The 19395-nt window shown below is 50.0% G+C and overlaps 1 protein-coding gene across 2 annotated transcripts in view; it reads right to left on the bottom strand.

Annotated features, from left to right (window-relative positions):
- Window positions 1-3411: 3411 nt before the first annotated feature.
- LOC147104998 (lysine-specific demethylase 9-like) overlaps window positions 3412-19395 on the bottom strand; it is a 97610-nt gene continuing 81626 nt past the window's right edge. Inside the window, exons 3-8 of one of the 2 annotated variants that reach the window (XR_015081665.1) lie at window positions 13557-13694; window positions 9242-9384; window positions 8982-9149; window positions 6539-6647; window positions 4850-5593; window positions 3751-3840 (exon numbers count right to left, since the gene is read on the bottom strand). Coding sequence is in view for 1 of the 2 variants with exons in the window: in XM_086010994.1 (XP_085867120.1) it covers window positions 3466-3840; window positions 6539-6647; window positions 8982-9149; window positions 9242-9384; window positions 13557-13694 (933 nt within the window). In the remaining variant the exon portion in view is untranslated. Of the gene's footprint in view, window positions 3841-4849; window positions 5594-6538; window positions 6648-8981; window positions 9150-9241; window positions 9385-13556; window positions 13695-19395 lie in introns of both variants that reach the window. The other variant, XM_086010994.1, reaches the window with a different exon arrangement.

Raw genomic sequence — 19395 nt, 5'->3', positions numbered from 1 at the left:
TTTTCACACCAGAATCACCTGCTTGGACTGGACAATGTGTTCTGTAACATCCCAGAACTTCCCGTCAGAGTGGGCGAGCATTCGAATGCTGAAGGAGAGAGCCCGGCAACAACTAGATTTCAATGCTGCCGGAAAAAAATCAGGATCAACAGACACGGGCGGCGAGGAGAAACGAACCCGAGTTGAATTTGCTCTTAATAAGGAGGTTGTGAATCTTTGGAATTTTCTACCCCAGAGGGCTGTGGAGGCTCAGTCGTTGTGTATATTCAAGGCTGAGATCGACAGATTTTTGGACTCTCGGGGAATCGAGGGATATGGGGATCGGGCGGGAAAGTGGAGCTGAAGTCGAAGATCAGCCATGATCTTATTGAATGGCGGAGCAGACTCAAGGGGCCGAATGGCCCACTCCTGCTCCTCATTCTTATGTTATGTTCTCAGTTACCTAATTGTTGCCTTCTCCTTCCCCATGCCTCAACTCCAAGTACCAGGGCCTTTCACAAATCGCCACGACTGCATTAATCTGGGATGTTTCCATTTCACGGTCACAGTTTCTAACTGATGTCACCAGAAACCAAACACGCAGGGTTTTAATCAGTCCCAGTCTCGGCCCTTCACAAACTGGACACTACGGTGAAATGACACTGCGGTGAAATGACACTGCACGCTCAGTGGAAGTGCCACCCATACACAGTGCCACAAGAAAACTCCAGCAATCCCTCAGCCTGCACTCGACTGAGTGGCATTCCTGCACTCTGGGATTTGGGGCATGTTTGAAATGCAAGGATCCAGTTACTTTAGAACTAGCTTCTCGGGAACAGCACCGATCCCACAACATACGAGACTGGATGGGACGTCTGCATGCACGTGGCTGGCTATTCACCTCCCCTTTGAACTTACTGACATTAGCTCCAATGTAGAAAGGTGTGGGCCGACAGCCCACAGGTCTGCAGTATTTGAACCCAGCTTAAAACACCTCAATTACCCAGACAGGCTTTAAAGCTGGGTCAATTTTTTTTTTTTAGAAAAGCGCAGACTCTGGGAGGGATCTGATTGAGGCGTTTAAAAATAATGAAGGGAGGAGACTACGTTCATAGGGATAGATTATTCCAGTTTGGTAGGTCAGGAAGGACTGGTGGCAGTCATCGAATCACAGAATAGTACAGCACAGAAAGAGGCCACTCGAAGAGCAATCCAGTTGTCCCACTCCCTTTCCCCATAGCCCTGCAATTTATTCTCCAAGGGTTTATCGTGCACTTAAGTTGTGCAAGGGTAGGACTGGGTTAGACGTCAGCTGGTTTTCCTACGGACATAGAAACATAGAAGATAGGAGCAGGAGTCGGCCATTCGGCCCTTTGAGCCTGCTCCGCCATTCAATGAGAGCATGGCTGATCATCCAAATTCAGTACCCTGTCCCTGCGGGCCTACGGGACAAGCTGCCAGCTCGGGCGGTAAGCACTGTTTCACCGCACACCTTCAAAAGGGGGCTGGACCAATCCCTGGCTGAGGTGGAGATCACAGCACACAAAAGGTAGGCGGAATAATGAGTCATATAAATAGTGGACAGTGTGTTCTCCTGGACTAGTTTTGATCGCCCAAGAGGGTCGGATGTTCCAGATTGCTCCCCCCCACCACCCACCCCCAAAAAAATTGGCTGTGGCTTTTGTTTGTAAATCTGTTTGCTGCCCGTCCCAGAAGATCGCAAGGCTGCTGGTGGGCGTCAGAAACCATGATGCTGGGATGAGAGGGTTGTCCTATGAGATCATGGCTGATCTTCGACCTCAACTCCACTTTCCACCTGATCCCCATATCCCTTAATTCCACTGGAGTCCAAAAATCTATCGATCTCAGCCTTGAATATACTCAATGATTGAGCCTCCACAGCCCTCTGGGGCAGAGAATTCCAAAGATTCACCACCCTCTGAGTGAAGAAATTCCTCCTCTCAGTCCTAAATGGCCGACCCCTTATCCTGAGACTATGACCTCTAGTTCTAGACACTCCAGCCAAGGGAGACAGCATCTCAGCATCTACCCTGTCAATCCCCCTCAGGATCTATGCTTCAATGAGATCACCTCAATCTTCTAAACGCCAGAGAGTTATAAGCTCAGTCTCTCCTCATAGGACAATTAGATTTCTGACTAGTAAGGGCATCAAGGAATATGACGATAGGGCCAGTGAATGGAATTGAGGCAGATGATCAGCCATGGTCTCATTGAATGGTGGAGCAGGCTTGAAGGGCCGAATGGCCGACTCCTGCTCCTATTTATGTTCTTATGTACGAGGCAGAAAGGAATGAGAGATATATGGGGCAAGGTCGGAAGAGGTCATTAAGAGTGGGAGGAGTCTCGTATGGAGTATAAGCACCGACATAGGCCAGTTGGGGTGGATGGCCTGTTTCTGTGCTGTATGTTTATAACCCAATGGTGAATGGGTTCTGTGGGGAAGATCAAAAGGACAATTACAAACCAAAAACCCTCCTCGCAGCAACGGTCAGAATTTTGTTTTTTATGGGATTTCTAAATTTTATTCATTTTCAGGATGAGGCGTGCTGGCAAGGCCGACATTTATTGCCCATCCCTAGTTGCGTACAACTGAGTGGCGTGCTAGGCCAATTCATGGTGCGCTAGGCCAATTCATGGTGCAATTGAGAGTCAACCACATAGGTGTGGGACTGGAGTCACATATAGGCCCCAGTCTGGGCAAGGATGGCAGGTTTCCTTCCCATAAGGACATTAGTGAACAATGAAGAGAAAATTGGGCCCTAAGGTAATGTTCCCTCTAATTTTTCCCCCCCCCCCGTGCGCAGTCCCTTTAACTGGCTGCACGGCCCATTCAAAGTTTCTTCCAAATAAAGGCCGGTGAGCGGCCTGCGCGGGACCTGCAGACCGCTGCGCGGCCGGGCAGCTTAGTGGGAACGTTGCCCTAAGGTAAGGGAGTACTGTGCGGCGCTCACACGTTCCGAAGGTCTGCTGCGTTCCTGCACGCCATTACAACTCGTGCTTTGCCAACGGGCCAATTTTCTGGTTACAACTAAAAGCAACTAGAATGTGAAACGGCAGCAAACAGGACGGCACTCTTCATTTTAAACAGCCGACAGTGAAGTTAAAGGAGTGGAGGCCTTTCGTTAAGTTTGCGGGTTGCAGTGCTGGTTGCACTCTTGCAACTTTCTGCACCGGTTTCTCTGCAGGATCAGCACGGCCATTACTTATTCAGCGCAATAGGGTCAGATTAACAAAGGCCCGATTCCTATCCACGAGCAGACTGAACATCTGTGTAAACAGGGCTGGTATTCACTCTCCGAGTGCTCTGTAACGTCACCGCAAATTCAAGAAACACACTTTAAGAACGGCACGATTTCTTCACTAAAATTTGAATCCCCAGCCAACTTATAAAACTAAAACTTCACATCCCTGTTTAAAAAGAAAGAAAAAAAAATATTTATTTAAAAAGTCGAGTATGTACACACGTCATTGTGGAAAACCTTGCTGATCTTGGGGGTGACGACTGTGATCTTCCTGTGTTACTGCCACCTTGGCCTGGACTTCAGGCTCCATTGCCGCATCATCTGAACAGCTCGCGTCAGTCTCTGTCTTAATTTCTTTAGTAGCGACGTCAGAGTCCGTGTTTGGTTCAGATTCTGCTCCTGGTCCGGGATCCTCCTGGTGGTAGCGCTTCAGGCGTATGTGCCAGGCTAAGCTGCAAACGGCAGACACAGTCTTGAATTGGTGTATGACATTCCGAGGAATAAAGTATATGTCGTTGTCCGAGAGCTGGATCCTCGAGTAGCGGATGCCCTCTCGCCTTAACTGGTTGAGTTTTGCTTCATCCACCCACTGCACGCACTGTGAAAAGAAAAGGGAAATGTTAAAATTCTGCTGGTGTCTTGCCTCGTGTCCTAACTCGCATGAAGTCCCGTTCGCCCGTCACCCCTGTGCTCGCTGACCTACATTGGCTCCCGGTTAAGAAGCATCTTGATTTCAAAATTCTCATCCTTGTTTTCAAATCCCGCCATGGCCTCGCCCCTCCCCATTTCTGTAATCTCCTTCAGCTCCCCCCCGCCCGCCCGAGATACCTGCGCTCCTCTAATTCTGCCCTCTTGAGCATCTCTGATTATAATCGCTCAACCATTGGTGGCCGTGCCTTCTGTTACCTAGGCCCAAAGCTCTGGAAATCCCTCCCTCTCTCTCTTCCTTTAAGACGCTCCTTAAATCCTACCTCTTTGACCAAGCTTTTGGTCACCTGCTCTAATTTATCCTTATGTGGCTCGGTGTCAAATTTTTTGTCTTATAATACTCGTGTGAAGCACCTTGGGACGTTTTACTCCGTTAAAGGCACTATATAAATACAAGTTGTTGTATAAATGATATTGGCCCAGAATTTGCTGGAGTGGGGCATCTCACGGCCTGCCCCGTTAGTTAGACTTTGTCCCCTCACCCTTCGGCTCGACAATTTTTTTTTGCCCTGCAAGCTGCTGGGAGTGCGAGCTGATAACGACAGGGCGAGGGCCACGGGGTATCTGGGACCTCGGTGAATGACGGGACCAACAGTCTGTCTCCTTAACCCACGGGATTTAAGCACCGAGAAAGAAACAGAGGAATGAAGAAAGGAATCGGGTGAATTCAAATCGAGTCAAATCAGGTACAGAAAGAGAAATGAAGAGAGGGAAAGAAAGATCAGAGTGAGAGAGAGATAAAGAAACAGAAAGGAAAAGTAAGAAAAATATTAAATTAAAAATCTCTAATAACAATTTACTAGCTGCAGGAGTGAGACCACAGTTCCAATTGTTCCCTTTCTGAGCCGGAGATTGTGGCATTGCAGGAACATAAATATCCGCATTAAAAATGTACTTACGCTGTTCAATAGCTGTCCTAACTTTCTACGGCGAGTTCAACTGGCAATTAATGCGCAATTACAGCAACTTCATGAAGGCAAGGTTGAGGGCGAGCTCCTGTTTTCGTGAGGCTAGCGGTGGAGGGGCGCAAATCATCCAGCAACTTGTGGCGATTGGCAATTCACGGAGTGTCTCTCTCTCTCACCACAAGCTGCTGGACGATTTACACATCAATAACGGCGAGCGCCATCAAACTCGCCATTAATTTGGCAGCAAATTCTGGCCCAACGTCAGGTCAGGTGTTACCGTAATGACTGTGGATGGCACTACCGGTGATGTGATGGGTCGAATGGCTTCCTCCAGTGCTACAACATTCGGTGACTCTGTCACAGGTTAATGCCGAGTGCCGGGCTGCGGTTAAGTGACCAGGTCACCCCCAGAAAGGGCCAACGGCTTTGGCTGGATGAGGAGGGGAGTAGGACCTCCGATGGAGGAAACGCCATCGAAAGGTGGATGAGCTAATCCTTGAATTAGCCATAAGCCTCCACAACCCGCAAGCAGCGACAGAGTTGCAGTGCAGAACAAGTCTATGAAAGGGAGACCATGGACTGTCTCAAACACAACACCAGGGTTTAAGCCCCTGCCGTAAAGAGGTGTGGAGGACAGTCACAGGAGCTCCATCGATGGTCGACTGATGATGAAATGACCACAAGTCCCGATAGGTGCCAGGATAAATCCTCTGCTCCTCTCTGCATCTCCTGCCGCTATGATGAAAATAATTCAAATCAGTAAAGCTGACAAATTCTCTCTCACTTTCTACCATCTCCCAATGAAGTGCTTCCTCCAAGAACGTGCAGCACATCCAATACCATTGGGACAAGCCATCCGACCCACAATCTCAGACAGCTACATACATCCTGTACACCTTACTCACGTCCATGACAGCACACAACTTGAAAGGGGTCAGGGAATGAGAATTGGCTGCTAGGTGATAGAGGAGGAATGCTAGCAAGAATGGGACATAGAACGCCACTACTTAAAACTCATACAAACTGGAGTAAACCCAGTCTCGCAATAAACCCCAGGGTCAACCCAATCTCAGAAATGAACCACATCTCATACAAACACAAATCTCAACCCTCCCCGAGAGATTAGATTGGGAGAACCTGTGGCTAGAGAGAGAAATGTTTGTGTCGATCTTCTGGTCCTACCTACATTAAACCTTTCTGGACAGCAGTCAGCTCTTCAGAGGCTCAGCTGGACTTGTGCCCACATGCACATTTCTGCAGCTCACCTTGCCTGTGGTGCAAGTGTGCATTTGCTCTCTCCACCCATCACCATCAGTATGAGGTATAGCATCTAACAAACATACTGCATGGTGGTAATGTTGCTGGGCTAGTAATCTTGGACCTGGACTAATGATCCAGAGACACCACGGCAGCTGGGAAATTTAAATTCAGTTAGTTAATCCCTTTATGGAGACCCACACAAGAATCTCTGATAAACACCATGGCTCTCACACGAGGAGGGCAGGCTGTGTGGATCCACCTCAGCAAACCCATCCTAGCTCCAATTCACAGCAAAGGTTGGAGAATTTCCCCCCGCCCCACCAGGCTTGCTGAACCAGCCAAGCCCCAGTGGCCACCAATAAATACTTGATATACATACAACTCCACATTTAAACTAATACTAAACTCTGAATACAATACCTGCGACACTGGTGGCTCGTGTAGATCCAACTGTAATCTCTGTACAACATCTGTGAAATCCTCTGCATGAAAACAGATCACGTCTTTGGTTACCCGAAGCTGGTCGCTCCTGTCAAGAAAGCAACAACAGACTGAAGGTTGTGTTAAGTGGGATTTAGAAAGGGTTCCAATCTGGAGGTGATGGCCAGGTCAGACTGGCTGAAGTGTTTTTTTGGATCTTGGGTGACAAGGAGGAACGTGTTTGCCCACTTTATCAAACACAGTTAAAAAAAGGCAGATTCCTTTCAGTAGAAAAGAGCAATTGGGGAAGAGAGCACGGGAGAGTAAGAAAACGCATGCTGATTAAGAGTTCAAGAAAATGGCATCGAGAGAAGTTTAGCAATTGACGAGTTAACTCAGTAACATATTCCCAAAGTAGGCCAAATATAGAGCAACTGTTAAATAGAACAGAGAGGATGCCTGATGAATTAGGAATGCAAAACTGCAGAGGACTCACAGACATAACCTAGTTACAAAAACCAGCAGAAGGCAGAGACACACAGATCGGCACCCCTTCCACAACCTTAAACATTCACTCCCTCCACCACCAGTGCACCGTGGCTGCAGTGTGTACCATCTACAAAATGCACTGCAGCAACTCGCCAAGGCTTCTTCGGCAGCACCTCCCAAACCCGCGACCTCTTCCACCTAGAAGGACAAGGGCAGCAGGCGCATGGGAACACCACCACCTCCAAGTTCCCCTCCAAGTCACACACCATCCTGACTTGGAAGTATATTGCCGATCTGTCAAAATCCTGGAACTCCCTCCCTAACAGTACTGTGGGAGTACCTTCACCACATGGACTGCAGCGGTTCAAGAAAGCGGCCGCTCAACACCATCTTCTCAAAGGCAATTAGGGATGGTTAATAAATGCTGGCCTTGCCAGCGACGTCCACATCCCATGAACTAATTAAAAAACTCACCCTGGATGAGTCAACACAAACCCAATGTTGTGACTACATGGGTTATAAACCATTTAACGAACATCAGACTTACACAGAAAACGTACATCACTACCTGCTAAGCTGCCATAAAACCTAAACAGATGTCAGCCATAACTCAGTGGGTAGCACTCTCGCCTCTGAGTCAGAAGGTCATGGGCTCAAGTCCCACTCCAAGGACTTGAGCACAAAAATCTAGGCTGACACTCCAGTGACGTACTGAGGGAGCGCCGCACTGTCGGAGGCGCAGTACTGAGCGAGTGCTGCACTGTCGGAGGCGCAGTACTGAGCGAGTGCTGCACTGTCGGAGGCGCAGTACTGAGGGAGTGCTGCACTGTCGGAGGCGCAGTACTGAGGGAGTGCTGCACTGTCGGAGGCGCAGTACTGAGCGAGAGCCGCACTGTCGGAGGGGCAGTACTGAGGGAGCGCCGCACTGTCGGAGGGGCAGTACTGAGGGAGCGCCGCACTGTCATAGGGGCAGTACTGAGGGAGCGCTGCACTGTCAGAGGGGCAGTACTGAGGGAGCGCCGCACTGTCGGAGGCGCAGTACTGAGGGAGCGCCGCACTGTCGGAGGCGCAGTACTGAGGGAGCGCTGCACTGTCGGAGGCGCAGTACTGAGAGAATGCTGCACTGTCGGAGGTGTCGTCTGGAAAGAGTTTCTTCCAGGGCGGATGTAGAAGGAAGTGGGGTTGGAAAGTGGATGTGAGTGGTGAGGGACAGAAGGAACTGATCGGAGATGGGCTTGTCCTGGATTGAGATGATTGTTATAAAGAGGCCAGGCGAGATGGCATGGTTGAGGGGATGGCCCTGAATACCTGTAGCAATGTTCTCAACAATCTTGAAGGTACCGTGCAGGCCACTGAAAAGCTCCCAAAGGCTGAGGGGAGACTTGACTGAGGTGTATAAAATTCTGAGGGGCCTAGATAGAGTGGATAGGAGGGACCTATTTCCCCTGGTAGAGAGCTCAATAACCAAGGGCATAGATTTAAAGTAATTGGTAGAAGGATTAGAGGGGAGTTGAGGAGATCTATTTTCACCCAGAGGGTGGTGGGGGTCTGGAACTCACTGCCTGAAAGAGTGGTAGAGGCAGGAACGCTTGTCACATTTAAAAAGTACTTGGATATGCACTTGAAGTGCCGTAACCTACAGGGCTACAGACCAAGAGCTGGAAAGTGGGATTAGGCTGGAGAGCTCCTTTTTGGCTGGCACAGACACGATGGGCCGAATGGCCTCCTTCTGTGCTGTACATTTCTATGCTTCTATGAAATACTGCATGTATTTAAAAGGTACTGCGCATTGAAAAAAACTGTCCGTGCACAACGACGAAATTTTAGAGGGAACATTGGTGGGATGGGGAGTTTATATGGAGGGGGAGTTTAAGGAAGGTGTGGACACGCATGTTCTGTATAAATACACGTGCAAGCGAAAAGTCAGCGGTAAATGCAAGCTCCAATTTCTTACCACTCTCCGTACTGGACCGCCTTCAGCACACCGACAGCCGCTGTGCTCTTCCAATCGAAGCCCTGGCCCACATGGTCTGCGTGGGCCCGCGTCCGGTCTTCAAAGAGTATTTCGCGAGGCTCGCTGGCCCGAGGTAGATACTGGAGATTCTTGATTTCGTTCATCGACCTGCGCAAGAATGGAAACGGTCAGGGTCAAGCTCGCCGCGGATCATTCAAAAGCCTCTCACAAATATAGATACATTTCAAGCGCCTTCCTACCGCCGTCTCTTGAAGGGGGACTTTGGCATGTCTGCAGTCGGAATCATCTGCTCGCCGGGCCTCACCCACATTATGGGGCCGTCGTCACTCTGCGACCGGCAGTGCAGCTGAAGGTTGGACAGTGTGCCCCACGGCAACGTCGTCTGATTAAACAGAAACGGCAAAAATCACTCAAAACAATTCGGGATCCCTCGTGTCTGAAGTGTACCAGGTTTCATAGAATCTTACAGCACAGAAGGCGGCCATTCAGCCCATCGTGCCGGCTCTTTGAAAGAGCTCTCCAATTAGTCCCACTGCCCCTGCTCTTTCCCCATAGCTCTGCAAATTTCTCCTTTTTGTGTGGAGCATAAACACTGGCATGGACCTGATGGCCTGTTTCTGTGCAGTACAGGAAACTCTTTATTATCCGGCACCGACAGGACCGGCGTGGTGCCGGTTTATCAAAAAGTCCGGATTACAGAGAGGTATAGTTTAAAAGGTACGAGAGCTCCATACACAGCAACAAATCCAGGCTTCCCTGTTGCTTAGCAACATGTGCAGGAACTCCGGCCACAGACCAAGCGTCCCTGTTGCTTAGCAACAAGTGCAGGAACCCCGGTTACACAGCCACAGATCCAGGAACGGCCACTAATATGAAGTAAAACTTACCTGAACCTACTCCTGAATTTTGCCGGTTAACAGATTTTTCCGGTTATTTAGGTGTCGGTAAATCGAGAGTTTCCTGTAACTACTTTTGAAAGTTACTATTGAATCTGCTTCCATCACCTTTTCAGGCAGTGCATTCCAGATCACAACGACTCGCTGTGTGAAAATAAATTCTCATCTCCCCCCAGCTTCACAGCAACAGAACACATTGCTCTGCCAGTAAGTTTATACAGTGAGTTTTTATTATCCTTAGAATGTGGGCATCGCTGGCAAGGCCAGCATTTATTGCCCATCCCTAGTTTCCCCTCGAGAAGGTGGTGGTGAGCCACCTTCTGCTTGAACCACTGCAGTCCGTGTGGTGAAGGTACTTCCACAGTGCTGTTAAGGAGAGTTCCAGGATTTTGACCCAGTGACGATGAAGGAACGGCGATATACTTCCAAGTCAGGATAGTGTGGTGTTCCCATGTGTCTGCTGCCCCTGTTCTTCTAGGTGGTAGAGGTCGTGGGTTTGTGGGGTGCTGTGTAGCTGAGCCGCAGACCAGGAGATGCCAGGTTTAATTGCCGGTCTGTGCTGAGGTAGCTGATCTCAGGAAGGGATGTTATAATCGGTCTTGGGTAACCCTGGGTTAAGGAAGGGTTTTAAAAACGCAGCACCCAGATTTCTAGTCCCGATCGCCATTAAGCAACCTGCTTTAGAAGTGCATGAAAGGGCAGATCAGCTCCAATTCCCACTCTCCTACACCCCTGAACTGCTGACAATCACTGTCAAAAGGTCAATACTTAGGAGAACTAATGGGGACTACCCTATACCCATGGAGCCATATCCCAGCAAGGCTTTTATACCTCTGGGACATGGTGACACTGGATCAGTTGGTACTTGGTAGCACCACCGCCTCTGAGCCAGAAGGCTGTGGATTGAAGTCCCACTCCAGGGACTTGAGCACAGAAATCTAGGCCGACACTTCTGTGCAGCACTGAGGGAATACTGCACTGTCGGAGGTGCCGTCTTTCGGATGAGACGTTAAACAGAGGCCACATCTGCCCTCAGGTAGGCGTAAAAGATCCTACGGCACTATTTTGAAGAAGAGCAGGGGAGTTCTCCCCGGTGTCCTGGCCAATATTAATCACTCAACCAACACCTAAAAACAGATTATCTGGTCACTATCTCATTGCTGTTTGTGGGAGCTTGCTGTGCGCAAATTGGCTGCCGCGTTTCCCACATTACAACAGTGACTACACTTCAAAAAGTACTTCATTGGCTGTGAAGCGCTTTGGGACGCCCGGTGGTCGTGAAAGGCGCTATAGAAATGTAAGTCTTTCCTTCTTTCTTTCACAGATCTCTGCACCTCCCGCGCAGTCGGCTCTTCAATGCGATAAACCACGCGTGCGCTGTATTTTAAATGGGCCGCACACCCAAAATAAAATGAACGGGAACATTGCACTTAAATCTAAAAAAAAAATCTTTGCAACAGAAGTTGCGCTGACCGATACCGCAAGACTTCCAGAATGACACCACAGCCTGTGCTGCACATTCGCCCTATTTTTACTGCAGAACATTAATCACTATCTGCGACTGGCTGCACACAGTTTAGCCCCTTACATTTTCCCTTGTGTTTAGGGAGAGGTTGAGGAATGTCCGTAGAGACCGGCCACATGAAAATCGCATCACTGGTCTGTGCAAGGAGTTGGGATCTCTGGCAACCCACAACAGGGAGAAAACGACATCGGCAGCTACTCAATGTGTCAGCCGTGGCTCAGTGGGCAGCACACTCGCCTCCGAGTCAGAAGGTTGTGGGGTCAAGTCACGCTTCAGAGACTTGAGCACAGAAATCCAGGCTGACACTCCAGTGCGCTGTCGGAGGTGCTGTCTTTCGGATGAGACGTTAAACCGAGGCCCCGTCTGCTCTCTCGGGTGGATGTAAAAGATCCCACGGCACTATTTTGAAGAAGAGCAGGGGAGTTCTTCCCGGTGTTCTGGCCACTGATCCCTCAACCAACATCACTAAAAAACAGATGATCTGGTCATTATCACACTGCTGTTTGTGGGAGCTTGCTGTGTGTAAATTGGCTGCCACATTTCTACATTACAACAGTGACTACACTTCAAAAGTACTTTGGGACGCCCCGATGTCATGAAAGGCGATGTGGAAAGTCTTTCAGTAATGCTAATCTTTTAGAACATCTTCTCTATCTATTACTATCCTGTTCATAACTTCCCTCTCCTCTTTCAGTGTAACGGTCACATCATCCGCTTCCTCTGTGAAGACAGATGCAAAGTGCTCATTTAATACTTTAGCCATGTCCTCTGCCTCTATATGAAGATTTCCCTTTGAGTCCTTAATAGGCCCAACCTTTTCCCCAGCTAGCTGCTTACACTTTATATGTTTATGAAATGTTTTAGGGTTCAATTTAATGCTGCCTGCTAATCTTTTCTCGTAACCTCTCTTTGCCTCCCGTATTTTTCAATTCCGTCCTGTACTTTCCATGATCTTCCTGGTTATTAACTGAATCTTGCTCCTAACATTTGTCCTTTTTCTGTTTTATTTTAACTTTTGTCATCCAGGGCTCATTAGCTTTGGCTGCTCTACCTTTTCCCTTCAAAGGAATGTGCCCAGTTTGTACCTGAACACTCTCTTCCCTGAATGCCCTCCATTGCTCCTTTACCCTGCAATCGCCTTTTCCAATCACCTGCACTAGGTCCCTTCTTAAAGCACTGATATAGTGCCATGGGGTCTTTTACGTTCATGGCCTCTGTTTAATGGCTCATCTGAAAGATGGTACCTCTGACAGTGCAGCGCTCCCTCAGTACTTCACTGGGAGCATCAGCCTGGATTATGGGCTCAAGTCACTGGAGTGGAACCTGAACCCACACCTTCTAACTGAGGCGAAAGTGCTACCACTGAGTGTGGCACACACAATGTAGGGCGGAGCACCATCCTGCTCCGTACTGTGATCGCGCGGTGAGTGAACCCTTTCCCCGCGACGTCACTATTTCCACCTCCGGAACATCGACCGATTCCGCCCCTGCCTCAGCTCTCTGCTGCTGAAACCCTCATCCCGTGCCTTTGTTACCTCTAGACTTGACTATTCCAACGCACTCCTGGCCGGCCTCACATGTTCTACCCTCCGTAAACTTGAGCTCATTCAAAACTCTGCTGCCCGTGTCCTAACGCACCAAGTCCCGTTCGTTCACACATCATCCCCGTGCTCGCCGACCTACATTGGCTCCCGGTTAATCAACACCACGGTTTTAAAATTCTCATCCTTGTGTTCAAATCCCTCCAAGGCCTCACCCCTCCCTATCTCTGTAGCCACCTCCAGCCCCACAACCCTCCAAGATATCTGCGCTCCTCTAATTCTGGCCTCTTGCGCATCCCCGATTATAATCGCTCCACCATTGGCGGCCGTGCCTTCAGCTGCCTGGGCCCTAAGCTCTGGAATTCCCTCCCTAAACCTCTCCACCTCGCTATCTCTCTCCTCCTTTAAGACTCTCTTTAAAACCTACCTCTTTGACCAAGCTTTGGTCACCTGCGCTAATGTCTCCTTATGTGGTTCAGTGGCAAACCTTGTCTCCTGTGCAGCGCCTTGGGATGTTTTTTGCTACGTTAAAGGCGCTATATAAATACAAGTTGCTGTTCATCTCTGAACAATCCAAAGTCTGCACACTTACTTTCAAAAATGGAGATTCTTCCAACATATCAAGAAAGTCCGGGAAAAAATCTCCGACCTCTTCATCCACCGCTCCCACCAAGCTGATCTGTCTCATTGGGCCCGCTCGGTACGTGCCACAACAGTAAGTCCGTGAAACCTGTTCGGGGAGAGAGCAGTTTAGTTAACAATTCCTGGGCAACTGTTCCCGAGTGAACGGCGCCTTCGCCACTCACTGCAAACTCCGGGCCAATGACTTGTAAGGCTTAATGGCCGAGAGCTGCCCGTCACAAGGCACTGTATCCGAGGAGCAAGGGATCTCTCCACAGGGTGGTGCTGTAGTCACATTCAGATCATTCCCATGCACCGACTCGCAGTTTTCATGAAACGTTGGACCGAATTGTGTATTTAAGTCTCCAAAACCCCAGTTAAAATACAGGAATACCCCAATAAAAAGCAATTTGACTTATTGCGTCACCATAAATCAGTGGCCCTCGTCACTGAACTTACCTCTTTGACCAAGCTGTTGGTCACCTGTCCCAATATCTCCTTATGTGGCTCGGTGTCAAATTGTGTTTGATAATCGCTCCTGTGAAGCGCCTTGGGACGCTTTACTGTGTTAAAGGCACTATATAAATGCAAGTTGTTGTTGTTCAACAGTGTAACGTGAGGCAGGAAGAGGACATATATAGATCAGGAGCAAACTTTTCTCTCACTAGAAAATTGGACATGTATTTGAAGAGGACTAATTGACAGGGTTCTGGGGAAAGAGCAGGCGAGTGGGATTAATTGGCTAGCTCTTTCAAGGAGCCGGCACAGGTACGACAGGCCGGAATGCCTCCTTTCCTGCCGCAAGATTCCGGGCAATGTTTACATCGCCGCACGCACAACCCGAGCTTTGGTCTCCATACATCGTTTTCTCTGCGCTCCAACACACTACACAAAGGAATAAATCAAGTTCAAGCCTTATCAAAGCAAACAGAAGCAACCATTCGGGTTCAATGCGCTGGGTTTGTGCAGAGGGTAATGGAAACCTGGGCGAGATTACAAGGCACTAACCCAACTCAAGTTACGGCTGTTCCGATTAGGGCCAACAAAGTCACCAGAGTCCTGTCCGTCAGCGGCCATGAGCAGTGCCTCAGCAATTCCGCATTCTGTATTTTTGCTGCACATTACTGAACCCTTTCCCCAACCGGTGGCATAGTGGTTAGCACGGTTGCCTCACAGCGCCAGGGACCCGGGTTCGAATCCAGCCTCGGGTGACTGTCTGTGTGGAGTTTGCACATTCTCCCCGTGTTTGCGTGGGTTTCCTCCGGGTGCTCCGGTTTCCTCCCACAGTCCAAAGATGTGCGGGTTAGGTTGATTGGCTATGATAAATTGACCCTCAGTGTTAGGGGGATTAAATACGTGGGTTTACGGGGATAGGGTGGGATGTGTGTTGCTGTAGGGGTTACGGGGATCGGGTGGGATGTGTGTCGGTGCAGGCTCGATGGGCCGAAATGGCCTCTATCTGCACTGTGGGGTGTCTGTGATTCTGTGAACACTACGTCACATTGGATGGCTGACACTGCCATTCCGAAATTCAGACAGATGTTCTTGGGAGTGTGTCGGTATTTACAGGGGGTCCCCGGGAGTGTGACGGTATTTACAGTGGGTCCCCGGGAGTGTGTCGGTATTTACAGGGGGTCCCCGGGTGTGTCTCGGTATTTACAGGGGGTCCCCGGGAGTGTGTCGGTATTTACAGGGGGGACCCCGGGAGTGTGTCGGTATTTACAGGGGTCCCGGGAGTGTGTCGGTATTAAAGGGGGTCCCCGGGAGTGCGTCGGTATTTACAGGGGGGTCCCCGGGAGTGCGTCGGTATTTACAGGGACTCCCGGGAGTGCGTCGGTATTTACAGGGGGTCCCCGGGAGTGTGTCGGTATTTACAGTGGGTCCCCAGGAGTGTGTCAGTATTTACAGGGTGTCCCCGGGAGTGTGTCAGTATTTACAGGGGGGTCCCCGGGAGTGTGTCAGTATTTACAGGGGGGTCCCCGGGAGTGTTTCAGTATTTACAGGGTGGTCCCCGGGAGTGTGTCGGTATTTACAGGGGTCCCCGGGAGTGTGTCAGTATTTACAGGGGGTCTCCAGGAGTGTGTCGGTATAGAAACATAGAAGATAGGAGCAGGAGTAGGCCATTCGGCTGCTCGAGCCTGCTCCGCCATTCAATGAGATCATGGCTGATCATCCAAATTCAGTACCCGGTCCCTGCTTTCTCCCCATACCCCTTGATCCCTTTAGCCTTAAGAAATATATCCAACTCCTTCTTGAATATATTTAATGTATTGGCCTCTACGGCCTTCTGTGGTAGAGAATTCCACAGGTTCACCACTCTCTGGGTGAAGAAATTCCTCCTCATTTCTGTCCTAAATGGCTTACCCCTTATCCTTAGACTGTGACCCCTGGTTCTGGACTCCCTGACCACCGGGAACATCCTTCCTGCATCTAGTCTGTCCAGTCCTGTCAGAATTTTATAAGTTTCAATGAGATCCCCTCTCATTCTTCTAAACTCCAGCGAGTACCAGCCCAATCGACCCAATCTCTCCTCGTACGTCATTCCTGCCATCCCAGGTATCAGCCTGGTGAATCTTCGCTGAACTCCTTCCATGGCAAGAACATCCTTCCTCAGATAAGGCGACCAAAACTGCATACAATACTCAAGATGTGGTCTCACCAAGGCCCTGTACAACTGCAGCAAGACATCCTTGTTCCTGTACTCAAACCCTCTCGCTACGAAGGCCAACATGTCATTTGCCTTCTTAACCGCCTGCTGCACCTGCATGCTCACCTTCAGCGATTGGTGCACAAGGACACCCAGGTCTCGTTGCATTTCCCCTTCTCCCAATCTATTGCCATTCAGATAATAATCTGCCTTCCTGTTTTTGCCACCAAAGTGGATAACCTCACATTTATCCACGTTATATTGCATCTGCCATGCTTTTGCCCAATCACCCAACCTGTCCAAATCATCCTGGAGTTTCTCGGCATCCTCCTCACAGCACACACGCCCACCCAGCTTTGTGTCGTCTGCAAATTTGGCGATATTACATCTAATTCCCTTGTCTAGATCATTAATATAAATTGTGAATAGCTGGGGTCCAAGGACCGATCCCTGCGGTACCCCACTAGTCACTGCCTGCCACTCGGAAAAAGACCCGTTTATTCCAACTCTTTGCTTTCTGTCTGCCAACCAGTTCTCTATACAAGTCAATACCTTGCCCCCAATCCCATGTGCCATAACATTACACGCTAATCTCTTATGCAGGACCTTATTGAAAGCCTTCTGAAAGTCCAAATACACCACATCCACTGGTTCTCCCTTATCAATTTTACCAGTTACATCCTCAAAAAATTCCAGTCGATTAGTCAAGCACGATTTATCTTTTGTAAATCCATGTTGACTTTGTCTGACCTGTCACTGTTTTCCAAGTGCTCTGCTATTACATCTTTTATAATGGACTCTAGCATTTTCCCCACTACCGATGTCAGGCTTACTGGTCTGTAATTCCCCGTTTTCTCTCTACCACCTTTTTTGAATAGTGGGGTAACATTAGCTACCCTCCAATCCATGGGTACTGTTCCAGATTCCATCGAATGCTGGAAGATGATCAGCAAAGCATCAACTATTTCTAGGGCCACTTCCTTAAGTATTTACAGGGGGTCCCCGGGAGTGTGTCGGTATTTACAGGGGGTCCCCGGGAGTGTGTCGGTATTTACAGGGGGTCCCCGGGAGTGTGTCGGTATTTACAGGGGGTCCCCGGGAGTGTGTCGGTATTTACAGGGGGTCCCCGGGAGTGTGTCGGTATTTACAGGGGGGTCCCTGGGAGTGTTTCAGTATTTACAGGGGGGTCCCCGGGAGTGTGTCGGTATTTACAGGGGGGTCCCCGGGAGTGTGTCGGTATTTACAGGAGGGTCCCCGGGAGTGTGTCGGTATTAAAGGGGGTCCCCGGGAGTGCGTCGGTATTTACAGGGGGGTCCCCGGGAGTGCGTCGGTATTTACAGGGAGTCCCGGGAGTGCGTCGGTATTTACAGGGGGTCCCTGGGAGTTTGTCGGTATTTACAGGAGGTTCCCGGGAGTGTGTCGGTATTTACAGGGGTCCCCGGGAGTGTGTCGGTATTTACAGGGGTCCCCGGGAGTGTGTCGGTATTTACAGGGGTCCCCGGGAGTGTGTCGGTATTTACAGGGGGTCCCCGGGAGTGTGTCGGTATTTACAGGGGGTCCCTGGGAGTGTGTCGGTATTTACAGGGGGTTCCCCGGGAGTGTGTCGGTATTTACAGGGGGGTCCCCGGGAGTGTGTCGGTATTAAAGGGGGTCCCCGGGAGTGCGTCGGTATTTACGGGGGGTCCCCGGGAGTGTGTCGGTATTTACAGGGGGTCCCCGGGAGTGTGTCGGTATTTACAGGGGGTCCCTGGGAGTGTGTCGGTATTTACAGGGGGTTCCCCGGGAGTGTGTCGGTATTTACAGGGGGTCCCCGGGAGTGTGTCGGTATTTACAGGGGGGTCCCCGGGAGTGTGTCGGTATTTACAGGGGGGTCCCCGGGAGTGTGTCGGTATTTACAGGGGGGTCCCCGGGAGTGTGTCGGTATTTACAGGGGGGTCCCCGGGAGTGTGTCAGTATTTACAGGGGGTCCCCGGGAGTGTGTCGGTATTTACAGGGGTCCCCGGGAGTGTGTCAGTATTTACAGGGGGGTCCCCAGGAGTGTGTCAGTATTTACAGGGGGGTCCCCAGGAGTGTGTGAGGGGGGTGGGTCTTCAGCATCGCCACACAGCTGTCTACTAGTCCCGCGCTGCCCGGGACTGGCTTTTCGAAGGCAAAATTTTGCGCATGTGTGAATCTTTGAATGAGCCGTGCAGCCCATTAAAGGGACCACGTACCCAAATTTAAAATTAAGGAGAACATTGGTCTCCGGTAGTGTGTAGCCAATTTAGGTCAGCAAACACAAACTAAACAATAGCAGCTGGTGATCAAAAGTATCAGGAGTGATGCTCTGCTTTTCTCTCAAATGGGCTTCCCACGCCCAGTTAACATTAACCTCCAGGCTGAGCCTTACTGCCAGTGTTGAGCTTTTTCTCTTTGCCCAGGCACGGCTCAGAGCTGGGCGATGGTGGGCTGTCTGTATTTGGCAGCCAGTGTTGGGTAAACATTAAATATAGCATCTCGCAAACTGGCATGGGTCCCGTCCGCTCAGCCACCAAATCGCAAGCCCGCGATGGACTGCACAAACAAAAAAAATAAATAAATAATAATAAACAAACCCTCATTCTGCAGGAAGCTACAGCCAGCTTGTTGTGTCTGGCTGCACTTCCCACCAGTACGTCAGCAGCAGGCTGCGTCTGGTATCGTAACCTGTCGATGTGAAGATGCCTGGGAGGAGATATAGTCATCGCAATCTGCCTATCGCTCACAGACATCACAGGATGAACTCTCATCCGTTCACCCATCAGCCCCAGTGCTCGCCGACCTACATTAGCTCCCGGTCCAGCAACGCCACAATTTAAAAATTCTCATCCTTCCATAGTCTGGACACGTCTGGACTACAGGCACAAGGTTTCACTTGTCAAAAAGTGTGTTTCTGGCATGTCACAACAGTGTGGGTGCAGGGAGCAAGGCTCAGACGGAACACCGCCACTCCTCCCCCCACCTCCACCCTGCAACCCCTTGCATGCCCTCCCACCAAACGCTGTGAAGGAGCAAGTTAGGCAAGAATGGGGATCAGCCACTCCTGGGAAGGGGAGGGGAGGTGGACAGCACCTCACCCCTCCCCATCTCTGTTGCCTCCTCCAGCCCTGGCAACCCTCCGAGATCTCTGCGCTTCTCCAATTCT

The sequence above is a fragment of the Somniosus microcephalus genome, chromosome 18 (genome assembly GCF_052327205.1).
Source record: "Somniosus microcephalus isolate GS21.2 chromosome 18, FLI_Smic_1.0, whole genome shotgun sequence".
Lineage (NCBI taxonomy): Eukaryota > Metazoa > Chordata > Chondrichthyes > Squaliformes > Somniosidae > Somniosus > Somniosus microcephalus.
Note: the sequence above shows the minus strand (reverse complement) of the source record. Positions and strands in the feature narration are given on the sequence as shown.